Here is a 16,574-nt window from a genome sequence, read left to right as displayed (position 1 = left end):
ACTCACCAAAATAAATCCCTGAGAGACTGAATAGTTAAGTGCAAATAATCAAGCAAATAAACAGGGGAAATCTAGGCAAATGTTTTCATGATCTGGGTATGGAAAAAGCCATCCTGAGTACAATATGATAAAAGCCATAAAGAAGTCCTACAAATTAATAAGGACAATACATACACCCCCAATGTAAATTGAATAAATTATACAAGCAAACAAGTCACAAAAGAAGAAATGATGACTAAGTAATATAATTGTAAAATTTCAATTTACAGTGAATCAAGAATATTAAATGTGAAGTAGAGAAGCATCCATAAGCTTTCATGTTGTCAAACTAAAAGACATGCTGATTTCCAAAGCAGTAATGCAGAGAAAAGAAAAACCTCATAAAGTGCTGCTGGTCATATAAATTAGCATATATTCTCTGAAAAGTGACAATATATACCAAATCCTTAATTCCAACGGATTAATTCTTAGCAAATAAGAATGAGAGCAAAGACATATATTTGAATATTATAATTATAGCACAAATTAAATATCAAAACACAGTAAATAACTCAAATGTCCAAACTGGAAAACTGGCTAATTACAGAATATTATTACAGTCATTAGAAATGTTGTTATAGAAATATATTTATTGACATAAAAAAAGTTGTGACATAGTGTTCAGTTTTTAAAGTAAGTATGCTTGTATATGTACAAATACTTAATCTGTGTATAAAGATAAAGATAATTTTATTAGAATTTGTTTCTAAGTGATGGGATTATAGGATATTTTGAAGATTTTCTTTCAATGCTTGTTTGTAATTTCAAATTTACAATGAATAGATATAGAACTTGTAGTGAGAGAGCTATTGACTACAACATGAAGAAGTAAGAAAGCTCCGACCCCCAGGCTCTGTGCCTGTAGGACCCACGTGCAGGCAGACGCTGGCACACTGCTGTGGAGGAGCAGGCTGCATGCTGGCTAGGGGATGGACCAGGTGAGAATCCTAATGTCCTCGAAAGCCTGAGATGATGTCTTTCTATGAAGTATTACTATGGTGTCCGTTTTGTGAAGGAGATTAAAGATGAACACCAAGGACTATGTCATCCAAGCAAGCAGATAAAATATGAAAAGGGGCCTGGAGAAGAACACAACAGAATTCTGACACTGACTGAAGAAAGGATGTGCTTCATTTTCTGTCCTATCCCCCTGGGGGAGCTGTGCCAACCTCTAGGAGGCAGCACCAGGGAGGGGAGGATTTTGTGGACCCAGTTTTTCCATGAGTTAAACAATGCACTTGAACAGTCTGTTTTGATTTGTCTCCCATCCTGTAAGAGGCCAACATGGGGACCAGGGGAATTTCTGCCCAGAGTTTATGGCTGGATGCCGTGATCCTGACCCTTCTCTGAGGAACAGAGCAAAGGACATGTATTCACATGACTATCACCCAGGGAGGACTGGGTGAGGAGCAGGAGAGGGTTAGAGAGCTTCTTTCCCCACCTTTTCCCCCACACAGAGATAGCCTCCTTCAGCTGCTGCTCCCCCTCTTCTCATATTCTGGGGACACCTGAGGGCTCTAAATCTAGTCTCCAGCCCAGGCCATTTGTCCCAGCTCCAGCCAGATCCACACATCCAAGAGCCTGCCCTCAAGGTCAGCATATCCAAAAGTCAGCTTACCAACTCTTCCAACAAGCCTGCTCCTCCTCCCAGGTCCCCATACTAGCGACAGTCAGCCCTACTCTACCCCAGTCGCTGCGGCTAGAAATCCAGGTAAATTGCCCCATCAGTAGCCAGCATTTCTTCTCAAGTACAACACCCCTTGAGGCCCTTCCCCTCCTCCCCATCCATCCATCTGTCACGGCTCTAGCTCGAGTCATTGTCGCTTTCTGCTTGGATCTCCACACAGCATCCTAATGGCTAGCCTTGGCCACCTCCGTCATGCCCCACCATGGTCAGAGCATAAATATTTGACCAGATCGCTCCCCTGTTTAAAACTACTTCATGGTTTCCCATCAACCTCAGAATGAATTACAAACTCTTCGGCCTGTAATAAAATGCCCTTCACGATTTGGCTTCTGTTCACCTTTCTGGCCAAGACTTCTGACACTTCCACACAGCCCTGTTCTGTTCAGTCCGAACCACACCACAACACCCTCATTGTGCCAGGATCTTCCCTCGCACCTTTGCACTTGATATTTTCCTCACCTGTAGCACCTACCTCCTGCTTATTTATCAGGGCCTGGCTTAGCACCACCTCCTCCAGGAAGCTTCTCTGATCAGCTTGATTGAGAGTCTCACTTCTGCATTCTCATTGCTCTCTATTCACTTAGTAACAAAACACCTATTGTATTCAGGGTAATTTTTAAATGTTTTCATATATTTATATAGTTTTATATTTTATATATATTTATAAAGACCCCTAACACACACACCCCCTTCAACATCTCCACTCCTTCTAAAGAGGTGCCTACTGTTACTCATTTCTATGTCCCCACCACAGGCTAAACTCCTAGAAAAAGACCAAAGTCAAGGACTTTCCTCTTTGTCCTCAGTGCCAAGCACAGGGCCAGGTATATAATTGTTAATTGGTAGGTCACCTCCACAGGATTGCTAGGGTTTGGAAATTTGACTCTACAGTCTGAAAGTAAAAGTAAACCAAGAAATATATGGTTTTATTAATTTATTTATTTATTTATTTATAATGTTTTATTGTTACTCTATTACAGTTGTTCCAATTTTTCCCCCTTTGCCCTCCTCCACCCATCCAACTCCCCACTCCCACAGTCATTTCCCACCCTGTTGTCCATGTCCATGTGCCATTCATGGACATGAACAACATGCTCTTTGTCTAGTCCCTTCCCTTCTTTTGACCATTATCCCCCTCCCCGCAGCCCTCTGGTCACTTTCAGTCTGTTCCATGTTTCCATGTCTGTGGTTCTATTTTGATCATTAGTTTATTTTGTTCTTTAGATTCCTCTCATAGGTGAGATCATACAATATTTGTCTTTCACCGACTAGCTTATTTCACTGGACATAATATTCTCCAGTTCCACCCATGCTGTCGCAAAGGGTAGGAGATCCTTCTTTCTTTCTGCTACATAGTATTCCATTGTGTAAATCTACTAGTTTTTTGATCCACTCATCTACAGATGGGCACTTAGGCAGTTTCTAGTATTTGGCTATTGTAAATAGTGCTGCAATGAGCATAGGGGTGCATAAGTTCTTTTGAATTGGTGACTCAGGATACTTAGGGTATATTCCTAGCAGCAGAATCACTGGGTCAAAAGGCAGTTTAATTTTTAGCTTTTTAAGGAAATTGCATACTGTTTTCCACAGTGGCTGCACCAGTCTGCATTCCCATTAACAGTGCATTAGAGCTCCCTTTTCTCCAAATCCTCACCAGCACTTGTTGTTTGTTGATTTGTTGATAATGTTCATTCTGACAAGTGTGAGGTCATATCTCACTGTGGTTTTAATTTGCATCTCTCTGATGGCTAGTGATGTTGAGCATCCTTTTATATGTATGTCCTCCTTGGAAAAGTGTCTATTCAGATCCTTTGCCCATTTTTTTACTGGATTGTCTTCCTGGTGTTGGGTCATTTGCATTCTTTATATATTTTGGAGATCAAACCCTTGTCCAATGTATCATTGGTAAATATGTTTTCCCATATAGTTGGTTCTCTTTTCATTTTGATGATGGTTTCTTTAGTGATGCAGAAACTTTTTTGTTTGATGTAGTCCTATTCATTTATCCTTTTCTTTGTTTTCCTTGGCCTAAGAGATATATTGGTAAAAATATTGCTACATGGGACATCTGAAATTTTTCTACTATGTTTTCCTCTAGGACTTTTATGGTGTCACGGCTTATGTTTAAGTCTTTTATCCATTTTGAGTTTATGCTGGTATATGGTGTAAGTTGGTAGTCTAGTTTCATTTTTTAAGTATATTTTATTGATTATGCTGTTACAGTAGTTCTAATCTTTCTCCCCTTTGCTCCCCTCCACCCAGTAACCCCTTCCCTCCAGCAATCCCGCCCCCCTTAGTTCATGTCCATGGATCATGCATATAAGTTCTTTGGCTTCACTCTTTCCTACATCATTCTTAACTTCCCCCTGTCTATTTTGTATCAACCAATTATGCTTCTTAGTCACCCCTCCACCATTTCCCCATTTCTCCCAAAGGGATTGCGACCCACAGGTTGAGAACCACTGCTCTAGGCTGTCCTCATAAGGCTCCAGAGAGTTTTTTCCCTCTCATCTGCAGGATGATGTCAAAGTCCCTATCCTTTGCATGGTAGTGGCATATCTGAATGTGGGAGGCTTGGCCTGGACCACTCCTGTCTCTGGCTATGGCAAGACTGACTGACTTCCTGCTATCAGTGAGCCCTGGGTGCTACAGCAGACACCTGGGCTGGGAGCCAGGAAGATGCAAGCCCTCCCTCCCTCTCTCTCTCTCTCTCTTCCCCTCCCTCCCTTCCTCCCTTTCCCTCTTTCTCTCTCTTTTTCTTCTCGTTTTTATAGCAGTCCCCTTAGGATCTCTTGCAGTGCTAGCTTGGTGGAAATGTACTCTTTTAGCCTTCTTTGGTCTGGAAAGCTCTTTATTTCCTTTCCATTTAAAATGAGAGCTTGCTGGATAGAGTAGTCTTGGTTGTAGGTCCCTGCTGTGCCAGCCACTTCTGGCTTGTAGTGTTTCTGTTGAGAAATCATCTGATAGCTTTTTTGGAGCTCCCTTGATGCCTTTAAGACTCTCTCTTTGTCTTTAAAAGTTGCCATTTTAATTATGATGTGTCTTGGAGTAGGCATCTTTGGGTTCATTTTAATTGGGACCCTCTGTGCTTCCTGAGCTTACGTGACCTTTTCCCTCACCAAGTTAGATAAGTTTTCTGTCATCATTTTCCAAACAGGTTTTCTATCCCTTGTGCCCTTTCTTCTTCTGATATTCCTATGATGTGAATGTTGTTGTGTTTCATGTTGTCTTGAACTCCTTTAAACTATCCTCTTTCTCTTTGAGTTTTTTTTCATTTTGTTGCTCTAACTGGGTATTTGTTTCTACTTTGTCTTCAGCTTACTAATTTGGTCCTCTGCTTCACCTAGTCTGGTTTTAATTCCTCCTAGTGTATGTTTCATTTCAGATATTGTATTCTTCATTTCTTTCTGGTTCTTTTTCATAGTTTTTATGTTCTTTTTCATGTAGCTGTAGTTCCCACTAAGTTTCTTGTAGTGCTCACTGAGTTCCTTGAGCATCCTTATAACCATTATTTTGAATTCTATGTCTGATAGATTGCTTGCCTCGATTTCGTTTAGTTCTTTTTGGGGGGATTCCTCCATTCCTTTCAATTTTTTTTCTTTGTCTCCCCATTTTAGGTGACTCTTTTGTTTGTTTCTGCATCTCAGGTTGCTCTGCTTTGCCTGCCTGTCTTCATGGGGTAGGCTTCTGTGGTAGGAGTTCTGTGGGACTCAGTGGTGCAGTCTTTGATCTCCTGATCTGGATGCTCTAGGTTTACCCTTTATTCAGGTTATGTGGGCTCTCTCTCTTGTTGTATTTGGGCTTTTACTATTGGTGGCTCATTTGTTGGTGGGTTCTCCCCTCCAGCTGGCTAACTGGGAGTCACAACTCCCAGCCATATCTTGTATGTGCCCATTGTGAAGTGTTTTCTGTACCACTTGGCTTCCAAACTTCATATCAGCTAAGATTCCATTGAATATTCAGTTTATTTTTTGGGAGATCAGCCAAGTGCCCGAGTTGGGTGCTAGAGCAAGTGGATTTGGCTTCCACCTACTTGGCTGCCATCTTAATCTTCACAGGAAATATATGGGTTTTGCTTTCCTTTACTACAAAGAAACCCCATTTATCTGCAAAGAAGGCAATTTTTTGCATGAAGTAAAAAGTCAAGCAGGTAAATAGGATCATGCTTGAAGAAAAGACAGCCTGAGGGTTGCTGAAGGAAGGGCAGGAAGATGAAGCTGCTCAGTGCATGACAAATGAGGGGTGGCTGAGAAGTCCAAGATGCAAAATGGGCTCTGGGGAAGGGGATGCTCCCTTGGGTTTTCAGGATCAGGAAGTATATTCAGCTTATTGCTCATGACCTAGGATGAAATAGTAAAAGCTACAGGACCACAGATTTTTATTCAGTTTAATGAGTAATATGTCAGTCACAGCCAGCAGCAGAAGTCTCAATGACAGTGATTCAGCCCTGCCTGCACAGAAGAATCCCCTGGGAAGCTTCTGAAACTCTGCTTTTCAGGCTGTGCCACAAACCAATTTTAAATCGGAAGCTCTGTAGTAGGATCCACACATTGGAATTTTTCAATGCTCCACAGGTGATTCCAATGTGCAGCCAAGATTGAGAGCTCTGTGCTACTACAAACTTGAACTTGCACATGAATAACCAGGTAGTCTTATTAAAATGCACACTGAGCCCTGGCTGGTGGGGCTCAGTGAATTGAGCACTGGCCTGTGAACTGAAGGGTCACCAGTTCAATTCCCAGTCAGGGCACATGCCTGTGTTGTGAACCAGGTCCCAAGTTGGGGGCTTCCAAGAGGCAACCACACATGGATATTTCTCTCCCTCTTTCCCCCTCCCTTCCCCTCTCTCTAAAAATAAATAAAATCTCTAAAATGTACACTGATTCGGTCCATCAGAGTGGGGCCTGAGAGCATGCATCTCTAACAAGCTGCAGGATATTTCTAGTGGAGCTGGATTTATAGCTAATGACCAGCATGTCACAGGGAGTATTCAGGAAAAAGATAGAAGATTATGACATATGGATATTGCAGAGAGGGCTTATGCACTGAATAGGAACTGGAATTACATCAACGCTCTTCAACCTTCCTGTAACAGCTGAAATCTTCCACCACCACCACCAAAAAAGTTATCCACAGAAAGCCAATATATAAACCCGGCAAAGCCAAGCTGTCTCCCAGAGGGAAGGTGGGTAACCCAGAGCCCTCCCTGCCCTCTTGGCCTTCTTCCCCCACCCCATGGCACCTAGAATCTCCATGAAGTTCATTAGAAGATACCCTAGCTAATGTTTAATAAACATAGTTATGTTCATTTCAAATGCTGAGAATTATTTCAGAAACTGGAACTATTGGATGCTTGGATGATGAGGAGACTCTAGCCTCTCAAGAGAGCCCTAAGTGAGCCTGGATTAGTGAGCATTAAGGTGTTAAGACGTTAAGAACAGGGTAATCTGCAGGACTTGGGGCTATGCAGGTCTGTATTCAGTAAGTTTATCCTATAAAATATATCAAGCCCAATTCACTGCTTAAAAAAATAAGCTGGAGGGAACAAAGGCATCAAGCTATTGCATGCACCTTCTTCTGAAAGTACTGATAAGTGCATTGGCAGGATTTCATAATCAAAATCAGTGCACATTTGATCAAGTGGGAGCCAAGCTGTCCCTTCTGTCACTGTCACTTGCAGTCTCTCCTGATGCTTTTTCTGGCTCATTTCTGGTGCATCTCTGAACCCTGATCTCTTCTCCTAAGGCAGATATTAATTCTGAGAACTGCTAAAATCATACCTGGCAAGAACTGAGGGAATATCACATTCAAGAGCCAAAAAAAAAAAAAAAAAAAAAAAAAATGCATGGAGCTATACAAAATAAGATTACACTAGGTTCATTGACCAGCTCTCTAAAATAATAATTTGGGCAATAAATTAAAAAACAGAGTTACTTCCAATTACCTACAAGGGTATGATAAAAATTTCTCCAAAAAAAAAGTATTAAGTGGTTATTTACTTTCTTTTTTTTTTAAATTTATTTATTTATTTTTGGAGAGGGGAGAAAAGGAGGAAAAAGAGAGGGAGAGAAACATCAAAGTGTGAGAGAAACATCAATTGGCTGTTTTTTGCACACCTCTAACTGGGGACCTGGCCTGCAACCCAGGCCTGTGCCTTAACTGGGAATACATCCCGCAACCCTTTAGTCCACAGGCCGGTGCTCAATCCACTGAGCCACACACGCCAGGGCTTATTTTCATTTTTTTAATGATAGAATTTTATTCAGTTGGTCCACAATCATTTAGAACTATTGATAACTTTGACACTGTTTGGATAGAGTATTTGCAATATCTTTATAAAAGGGTTTTATCCGAATAAGATTTAGGAGGATGTTTTTAACCTTTGATCCTGTTCAAATCAGGCCTTCGGGGCTGTTTGATTGTTTGTCTGTTTGTTTTGGAGAGGAATGTTGTTGAAGGGTCCCTGGAGGGAGAACACTGCAAATTGTGAGGCCCAGGTCATCATAAATGTTACTTTTAAATTAAATGTTTTATTATGATAAAATATACCTAACAAAATTTACTATTTTACATTCACAATATTGTGCAACCATCACCACTATCCATTTCCAGAACATCATGACAATTTCTGTACCAACTGCTAATCTACTTTCTGTCTCTATGAATTTGCCTATTCTAGATATTTCATATAAGTGGAATCATACAATATTTGTCCTATTGTGTTTGGCTTATTAACTTGGCATAATGTTTGCAAGGATCATCCATGTTGTAACATGTATTAGAAATTATTTTTAAGGCTGAATAATATTCCATTAGCTGTATATGCCACATTTTGTTCATCCATTCATCTATTGAGGGCCATCCGGGTTGTTTCCACCTTTTGGCTGTTATGAATAGTGCTGCTATGGGTTTTGGATTGGTTAGTTTGCATATGAAAGACATACTAGCAGTAGTTATCTCTGGGCAATAACTGGCCTTGGGAATTGTTAAAGCATCAGATACAGAAACTTAAAAATAAGGTTAATACACCCTTTAGTGATGTCATAAAATCTCAAATAGTAGAGTCCCAACAGGCTTGTGGACCTTGGATCTGAAACAGCAGTTCTCGATGCTAGCTGTATACCAGAATAACTTGGGGAATTCTCTAAAATACGGTATCCTGCTCCCACATTTAGGTCAATTAAATGAATATCTGTGGACACTGAATATTTTTAAAGTTCCTTCTGGTGATTCTCATGTGGTTTGGGGACTTTGTAGGACAGTGTTTCTCAAAGACTAAATTCAGACCAGCAGCTGAATCACCTGGGAACTTGTTATAAATGTAGATTTTCAGGCCCCTCCCCAGAACTGCAAGGCTGGAAACTGTGTTTGTACAAGCCCACCAGGTGAGTCTAAAGCTGCATCACGTTGGAGAACCGCTGATCCAAGGTAAGGAGCAAGGGTGATTTGTCTGTGTAGTATCTCCCATTGTGTCCCTGACTCCAACATAGGTGCTCGGTGTTCTGAGGCAGTGACCTTGATAAGCTCAGCTGAAGTGTTTTATCACCGAACAAGTATCGGTCTGCAAAAGGCAGGCTGTTCTTACAGGCAGAAATAGTAGGTACAGCCTGAAGGTTCTCAGGATACATAGCCACTGCTTTGATTGTGGCAATAGGGAAAGGGGCTGAGATTAGGTAGGAAACACAGTATTCAATCACTGCCATGCTGGCTAGAGAGCCCGGAGCCTCCCAAAGAAAGTGACAATGAAAGGGAACCTTAACATCTGGCGAGACTGGAGCAGCCTGTGTGCACAGAATGAATGCACTTGGCCCCCGATTTGCCAAATCTGGTTTGTTACTTAAAAACTCTCAAAATGTCTTCAAGTTGTAAATTTTAATATTCAGAGGCCTGACTTTGAATATTAAACTGTGGGACTTTGTGAAGAAATGGTTGAGGGCAAGAGTATCACTAAAGGAGCAATTAAATAAGTGAGTTTCCCTTATTGGAAAAAAATTCACCATGGAGAAGAGGCATAAACAGAATGGAAGAAAATAATCATTGTGTGACTTTTCTTCATTGGCAAGAAGCTGATTCTGGGATCTGTATTCTAATGCCAGCTCCTTTTTTTATCAGCTGTGAATTTACACAATTAAATTAAGTTCTAAACTTCAGTTTCCTCCACTACAAAATGGGATCATGATAATACCCACTCAATCATTTGTTTTCAGGATTAAAGGATATAATGTTAGCAAAGTGCTTGGCATTGTGCTGGTCACTCAGTGAGATCCAAGTCCCATTTCTGCTTTAAATACCATCATTAACATTATTAGCACAGTGACTTAGAGTAAACCTCCCAAAGTATTAGCTGTTATTGTTATTATTACTATTAGAGATGCTGAGTCTCTCCATTAAACTCACATTAGAGGAAAGGGCTATAGCTAACGAGACTTGCCAATGACCCCCTGAGAAAAAATATCTTATCTCAAAATTAGAAAAAAAAAAACTTATTTGAATGTCCTACTTAGAAAAAACCTTGTTTGAAAAAGAGCAGGATAAATTATGCTGTTATAGCACACACCCAAAATTTCAGCAGTTTAGCACTGCAAAGTGTTATTTCTTGCCCATGTTCCAGTCAAACTCAAGTCAGTTACTATCAACTCAAAGATCCAGGCAGCTTCTATCTGGAGATATATTTTTAAAAACCAGACTTACACTTTGTGGCTTTTTCCTATTGATCCTAGTCTAGGATAAGTCTCATCTCCTTTTTCCAAGCTAATTATTTTTATGTCTGTGACTCCATTTGTCACATAGAATGGATTAGAGCTCATAACCATCATGGGGGCTCTCATCTGAAGGTACTGGCTGGTCTACATTTCTGCACCAAAATCAAGTCTAAGTGTAATCTGAAAAGTATTAACTGAGTGGTACAATCAACTCCTTCTTTCTAGAACATAACAATGAAGCCTGAGGTTGCATTTTGGGGTTGGGGGGGAGGATGACAGCAATATTGAACTTAACATTAACTAAAATTGCCATAGGTATACAATGGATTCAATTCTCTTTAATCAATGTTTATTCTCTTCTTTTCAATCTGAACAGAAACCTTCATTATGGAAAAGGTCCACTAGAAAAATATAAGTTGAAGAGATTTGCTTTCTCTAGTTTATCCATTCCAATGCCAGTGGCAAACCTCCCTGGCATGTGTCTTATCATCCAAACTTATTAATGGCAAATGCTGAGAAAGGTAGCTGTCAAGCCTTGAACACCCATATTACTTCTTAGACTGACCCCTCCCATCTACTTTGTGACAGGTACCATATTTGTCTCCCTATTCTGATCTACTTCCTCCCCCTGCTGGTGATTGGCTACGCATACACGGTAGTGGGAATTACGCTGTGGGCCAGTGAGATTCCAGGGGACTCTTCTGACCGTTACCACGAGCAAGTCTCTGCCAAGCGCAAGGTGAGCAAGGGGCAGGCAGCACCTAACCAACCCCAGCACAAGCAACAGGCTGGCAAGCATACGGCCCCCAGAGCCTCAGAAGGCTCAGAGACAGCAGGTACAAAACATCCCTCAGTCTAGAGAACAGCAGAGGGGACAGGAAGGGAGGGGTAAGAAGAGGGTCCTTTTTCAATGTATTGGTGACCTAGGTCTGCCTGTACAGGCATGACCTTGCTCTTACCTTAAGAGTAATTGCAGCCTGTCAAGCCATAAACACACACACACACACACACATGCACACACTCAGGGTATTTAACTATGAGAGCATTTAAGAGTTATTCAGTCCTCTTTTAGTATTAATTTAAAGTTTGGCAAAATAATACATTCACTTGGTGAAAACAGCAAAAAGTATTGTATTAAGAGGAACAATAGTATGGTGGTGCAGAACAGATCAGGGGATTGGAGCAGGTCTGTATCCTGACTGTGGTAGTGTTTTCACTCATCTATACATGTGATAAAATTTCACAGAACTATACACCCTCCCAAAATGAGCATGTGTTAAAACAGGCAATATCCAAATATAGGCTGAAGTTTAGTTTCTAGCACTGCACTAATGTCAGGGTCCTGGTTTTGATCACGTGGTCTAGTTATGTAAGATGATGTCACTGGAGGACCCTGGGAACTCACTATACTATTTCTGCTACTTCTTGGGAGTCTAAATTATCTCAAAATCAAAAGTTAAAAAAAAAAAACATGTGAAGAGTCTTATCATGAAAAGGATCCCCCCTTTCTAGGTCCTCCCTCCACCCAGCTCCCAAGTTCATGCACACGGTCATCATGGTAGCCACCATTACTTGTTTCTTATTAATCCTTCCAAATATTATAATGCATTTATAAGCCAAATAAATATAAATTTCTTTCTTCTTTTTCACACAAATAGAAATTCACACTTTCTTCCCTTCACTTTTTTTTACTTAAAAATACCCAAAAGGCCTTCAAAAATCAATATTTAAAGAGGTTTTTCATCCTTCTTTTCCCTTTGGTACATCTTTGTATTAGTGTTTGATTGTGTGGAGGCTAGGTAGTTCTTTGTTGATTTATTGGTGAAAGAAGGAAGGGATTACATCACCCAGTGTTCATAAAACCTTATAAATCCCCTTTAAACATCTGATGTTCCCTTGTGGCAGCTGTTCAAATCCTGTCCCTTCCCATTCCCTCCCACTGAAACACCAAGAAAGAAGCTGCCTTAGCTCACTGCCTCTCCCGCTCTGGTATTTCCCCACTTTCTGAGTCTTTGCTTCTTGAACCCCCATCCCCCTTGGCTCATTAATCTGGTCTTCATTGGCTCCTCCACTCATTGCCCAGAGGATGATATAACACGGTAATTCTCAAACATCAGTGTGCATCAGAATCATTAGAAGGGCTTATCAAACACAGAAGATTGGGTCTCACCCTCAGAGTGTCTTATTTGGTGAGTTTGGCTGGGGTTCAAGAATTAGAATTTCTGACAAGGTATCGAGCAATGGTGATGATGCGGGTCCCGGGGCCACACTCTGAGATCCACTGACATAATCCAAGCCCTTTGGTACCACATATAAAAGGTCTTTCTTCCTCCTCAGAAAGAGTTATTAGAAATACTTCTCACCCCATACCACACTGTGTGCAGTGACGGGGTGGTGGGAGAAGAGAAGAAGTTGCCATGAGAAAAGGAGAATGTGCTGGTGGTCTCACCCGTCTCGCCCTCTGCCAGGTGGTCAAGATGATGATCATTGTGGTGTGCACTTTTGCCATCTGCTGGCTTCCCTTCCACATCTTCTTCCTCTTGCCCTACATCAACCCAGACCTCTACCTGGAGAAGTTTATTCAGCAGTTCTACCTGGCCATCATGTGGCTGGCCATGAGCTCCACCATGTATAACCCTATCATCTACTGCTGCCTCAACGACAGGTGAGAACCCCATCCCCCAGACTCTTTCTAGGAGCCACGAGACCATCTGTCTATGTAACCACCAGGCAGCCAAACTAAATGAGCAAACCTGGCTGTGAGACAACAGGGAGTGGTGGGGAATGCAGCAAACTAAGCACATTACTCTACCCCTGCTGATTATCACTATTCCAGAAATATAAACCCAGAGTGGACATATTCTCCTTTTCCAAAAGGAACTAGAAATCCATTTTTTTGTGTGATATCTTCTAACTTTCAAATGCTGGTAACTAAGTCAATAGGAGTGGGGTGCAGATTTAAAACAAGCAAAAAGAACCCCTCTGTGGTTGATGTGTATAAAACAGGTCTACTAGAAGGATCCAGTTTGTGGCCTGTGAGTTTGCTCACTCTGCCCTACAGTTTCATCACACAGGAGCTGTGCATGGAAACAGAGAGACAGAGTCAGTGTGAGAGTCAGATTGAGAGAGGCACCCTGAAAAAAGGTGATTGGCAGAAAGTCATCCTTCAGACAGTGAACCACTTGAAGTAAAAGACTGAATTGTCCTATTTTTTACCATATAGTTACTAGTACAGTATCATTCACAGAGTGAACCCTTAGTGAATGTTTTATTTTGATGTTGTGTAACCCCAAGTTGTCTGACCCTACACCAGTGGAGGCAGCATAGTTCAGTGGCTGCCATCAGGAAAGAGATATTTCACCTGAACCTGGGTTCCAGTGCTGGATTTGACTTTAATGAGAAACCTTCAAATCTTTTTGGCCTTACTGTCTCCAGTTCTCATTAATTTTACTAATAATAACATAGAGTCATGTTTGGGTGTATCCACATGTTAAAGAGTGGATGCAGTGTTGGGAAGGTCCTCTGAAAGCAGGTTGTGCCCCAGGTCACCTATACATCTGCTCTCCCTCCAGGTTCCGACTGGGCTTCAAGCATGCCTTCCGGTGCTGCCCCTTCATCAGTGTGAGCGACTACGAGGGGCTCGAAATGAAATCCACCCGGTACCTCCAGACTCAGGGCAGTGTGTATAAAGTCAGTCGCCTGGAGACCACCATCTCCACAGTGGTGGGGCACCATGAAGAGTTGCTGGAGGACGGCCCCAAGGCCACACCCTCGTCCCTGGACCTGACCTCCAATGGCTCCTCTCGCAGCACCTCCAAGACCATGACAGAGAGCTTAAGCTTTTACTCCAACATGCTCTCCTAGACCCCAGGTGCCTTCAGCAGGGGCAGCCACCGTTGTCTTTGTCTTGCTTCACTTCATGCATGGATAATTCCTTGATCTGGAAACCATCAAAAACCCCTAACACTAGGGCTTGTGAAAAGGCTCAGAATGGTTTAGGAAAAGCATTCCATCACGGAATCAAAAAAACTGGATTCTTTCACATCATCGCCAAACCCATGCTGTGGTCCTAAGCAAATCATCAAACTTCTCTGACCCTGTAAATGTGGAGGTTACACTCAGTGTTCTCTACAGTCCATTCTGTGGTTCTAGAATAAATCTTGGTTGCATGTGAGCACTCATTTCAAGATGAATCCTGCAATGTAGCAAAAGATCTAAGTGACCTGTTTGACTGGACTCTCTGTCTTACTTCAGTGAAGTCATTCTCAGTCAAGCTCAGATTACTCTCCTTTAGCTGGTAGAACCAAAAAAGGAACACCAGAAAATATGAATGAGAGATTTAACCCCAAGCACTTGCAAAAAGAAAACAAAGTCTATCTCTTTTTGGCATCTCAGTATTTTAGGGCATTAAACATCATGGGATTGAGAGCCCCAGATTTATCTGCATTATGTGTCCAGTGGCTGTCCTGAGTAACTGATGCAGGCAGAATGTGTCTTCCAGTACTAGAAAATGTCCATTATGGGCCAAGAGTCAGGAGGACTGTGCTGTACTTAATCCGTCTGATCCTTTCTTTCATTTATAAAACTGTGGGATTGAGCTAGACCATCTAAGTGTCCCTCAAATTTTAGTATTCAATGGTTCAATGATTGTGTGTTTTTTGTTTGCTTCACCAAGACATGGTGGCCTCAAAAAAAGAGGAGGAGAGAGTCTAGTGACTTAATACTGAGCTCCTAGAGAAGTAGCAATTGCTAAGACCATGTGTCAGTACCCATGTCAGACATTCTCTGATTTATCCTAAAACACGAGTACTTCTTTTTTCCTGGAAGGTTTTAGCCTTTAACAGAGCTGAGGACTTAAATCTCCCCACCAGGTTTTAGCAGGCAGAGCCTGTAGCTGGAGATAACATCAGGGAAACTAATTTGTGGGCTCCCTGGTTTGGCCTTTTGGGTGCCTTAGGACAAAGGCACTAGCTTTTCACTAGCATCAGGCACGTGCTCAGCTGCCCAGTGAGCAAGGGGGATGCACGCAGCAACAGCACCTCTGGGAAGAGGACACCTTACATCTTCCCTTTAGACTCTTGAATCTCCTCCTTCCTGCCACCCTGGTGTTCCTGGCTTCCTGTCCATAAGAGGTGGGACAAGACACTGATCCTACAGGACAGTTCATCTACCAAGAGCCATGAACTTAACGCTTCATGTCACCTGATTTCCATCAGGTGAGCATGCAGTTCTTTTTTGTCTCCCAGGTCTGTGCTTTGTCCTGACATGGCTGAAAGCAGAAACCTCATGGAACAGTCATGAATGTCTTTCTCATCATCTGAAGAGTGATACATGCATGCTTCATCCATGGTATGGAGGGAGAACAGCACTGCCCATGGGGTTTACAGCCTCACGAGTCCTAGTGGCTCTAACCTTACCAGGCCATGGCAGACAGGCCTGGGAGGCAGTTGTAGAGCAACAATATAAACTGGAAGGACCTGAGAACCATACTCTGCACAGTCTCATGGGAAGGATCAAATATATTAAGTAAAGCCAGCTCGATGCAGATACATGAATGGAAGACATAATTTAAGGGCAACAAATGTCAGCACTGAGAGCATTTACTCATGCTTCCAATAAAAAATTGTACCATGTATGTATGAATGATTCTCTTCAGAGGGCTATAATGAACCAGCATGATTATGAGAAGAACTTAAGAAGAAAGTGTCAAGGGCTTGGGGACATCCTCTTTATGGAAAAGGTTGGAGTCAAATTCAACAAAGATCACTGAGTACTTGCTCTGGACTTGGCCCTGAACTAGAGACATGCAGCTCCTTCCACTCATGAGGAGTGTTGCTAACTCACCAGTCCTAGTGGGTTGAGGCCACCAAGCAGGCATGGAGGCAGCTGGGAAGCTGATTCCTCCCAGGATTCTAAAGACACGCACTTAATATATGTAATCAAGCAAAGAGCTGAGACCTTAAGAGAACCTTTTGCAGTGACGGTTCTCTGAGATAATTTTAAGGGAAGCCACCAGTCTGTTCAGGGGGCCTAGCGATATATGGTTGGACAGCATCATCACTGCACCTAATTACAGTGTGGGATGGTACTGGGCAGTTTCAAATATAGCAAAGCATCCCCCCTGAAGTAGCCCAGCAAGCCTTCCT

At 42.0% G+C, this 16,574-nt stretch overlaps 1 protein-coding gene across 1 annotated transcript in view; it reads left to right on the top strand.

The window, feature by feature from the left end:
• Positions 1 to 15,957, top strand: part of TACR1 (tachykinin receptor 1) — a 170,226-nt gene extending 154,269 nt beyond the window's left edge. Inside the window, exons 3-5 of the mRNA XM_090281604.1 lie at positions 11,017 to 11,167; positions 12,897 to 13,093; positions 14,001 to 15,957. Of these exons, the coding sequence (XP_090137730.1) occupies positions 11,017 to 11,167; positions 12,897 to 13,093; positions 14,001 to 14,292 (640 nt within the window). The 3' untranslated portion in view covers positions 14,293 to 15,957. The remainder of the gene's footprint in view (positions 1 to 11,016; positions 11,168 to 12,896; positions 13,094 to 14,000) is intronic.
• The last annotated feature ends 617 nt before the right edge of the window (positions 15,958 to 16,574 follow it).

Source organism: Furipterus horrens, unplaced genomic scaffold (assembly GCF_987537825.1).
Source record: "Furipterus horrens unplaced genomic scaffold, mFurHor1.1.pri manual_scaffold_6, whole genome shotgun sequence".
Classification (NCBI taxonomy): Eukaryota; Metazoa; Chordata; class Mammalia; order Chiroptera; family Furipteridae; genus Furipterus; species Furipterus horrens.
This window is presented reverse-complemented; position numbering and strand designations above follow the sequence as displayed.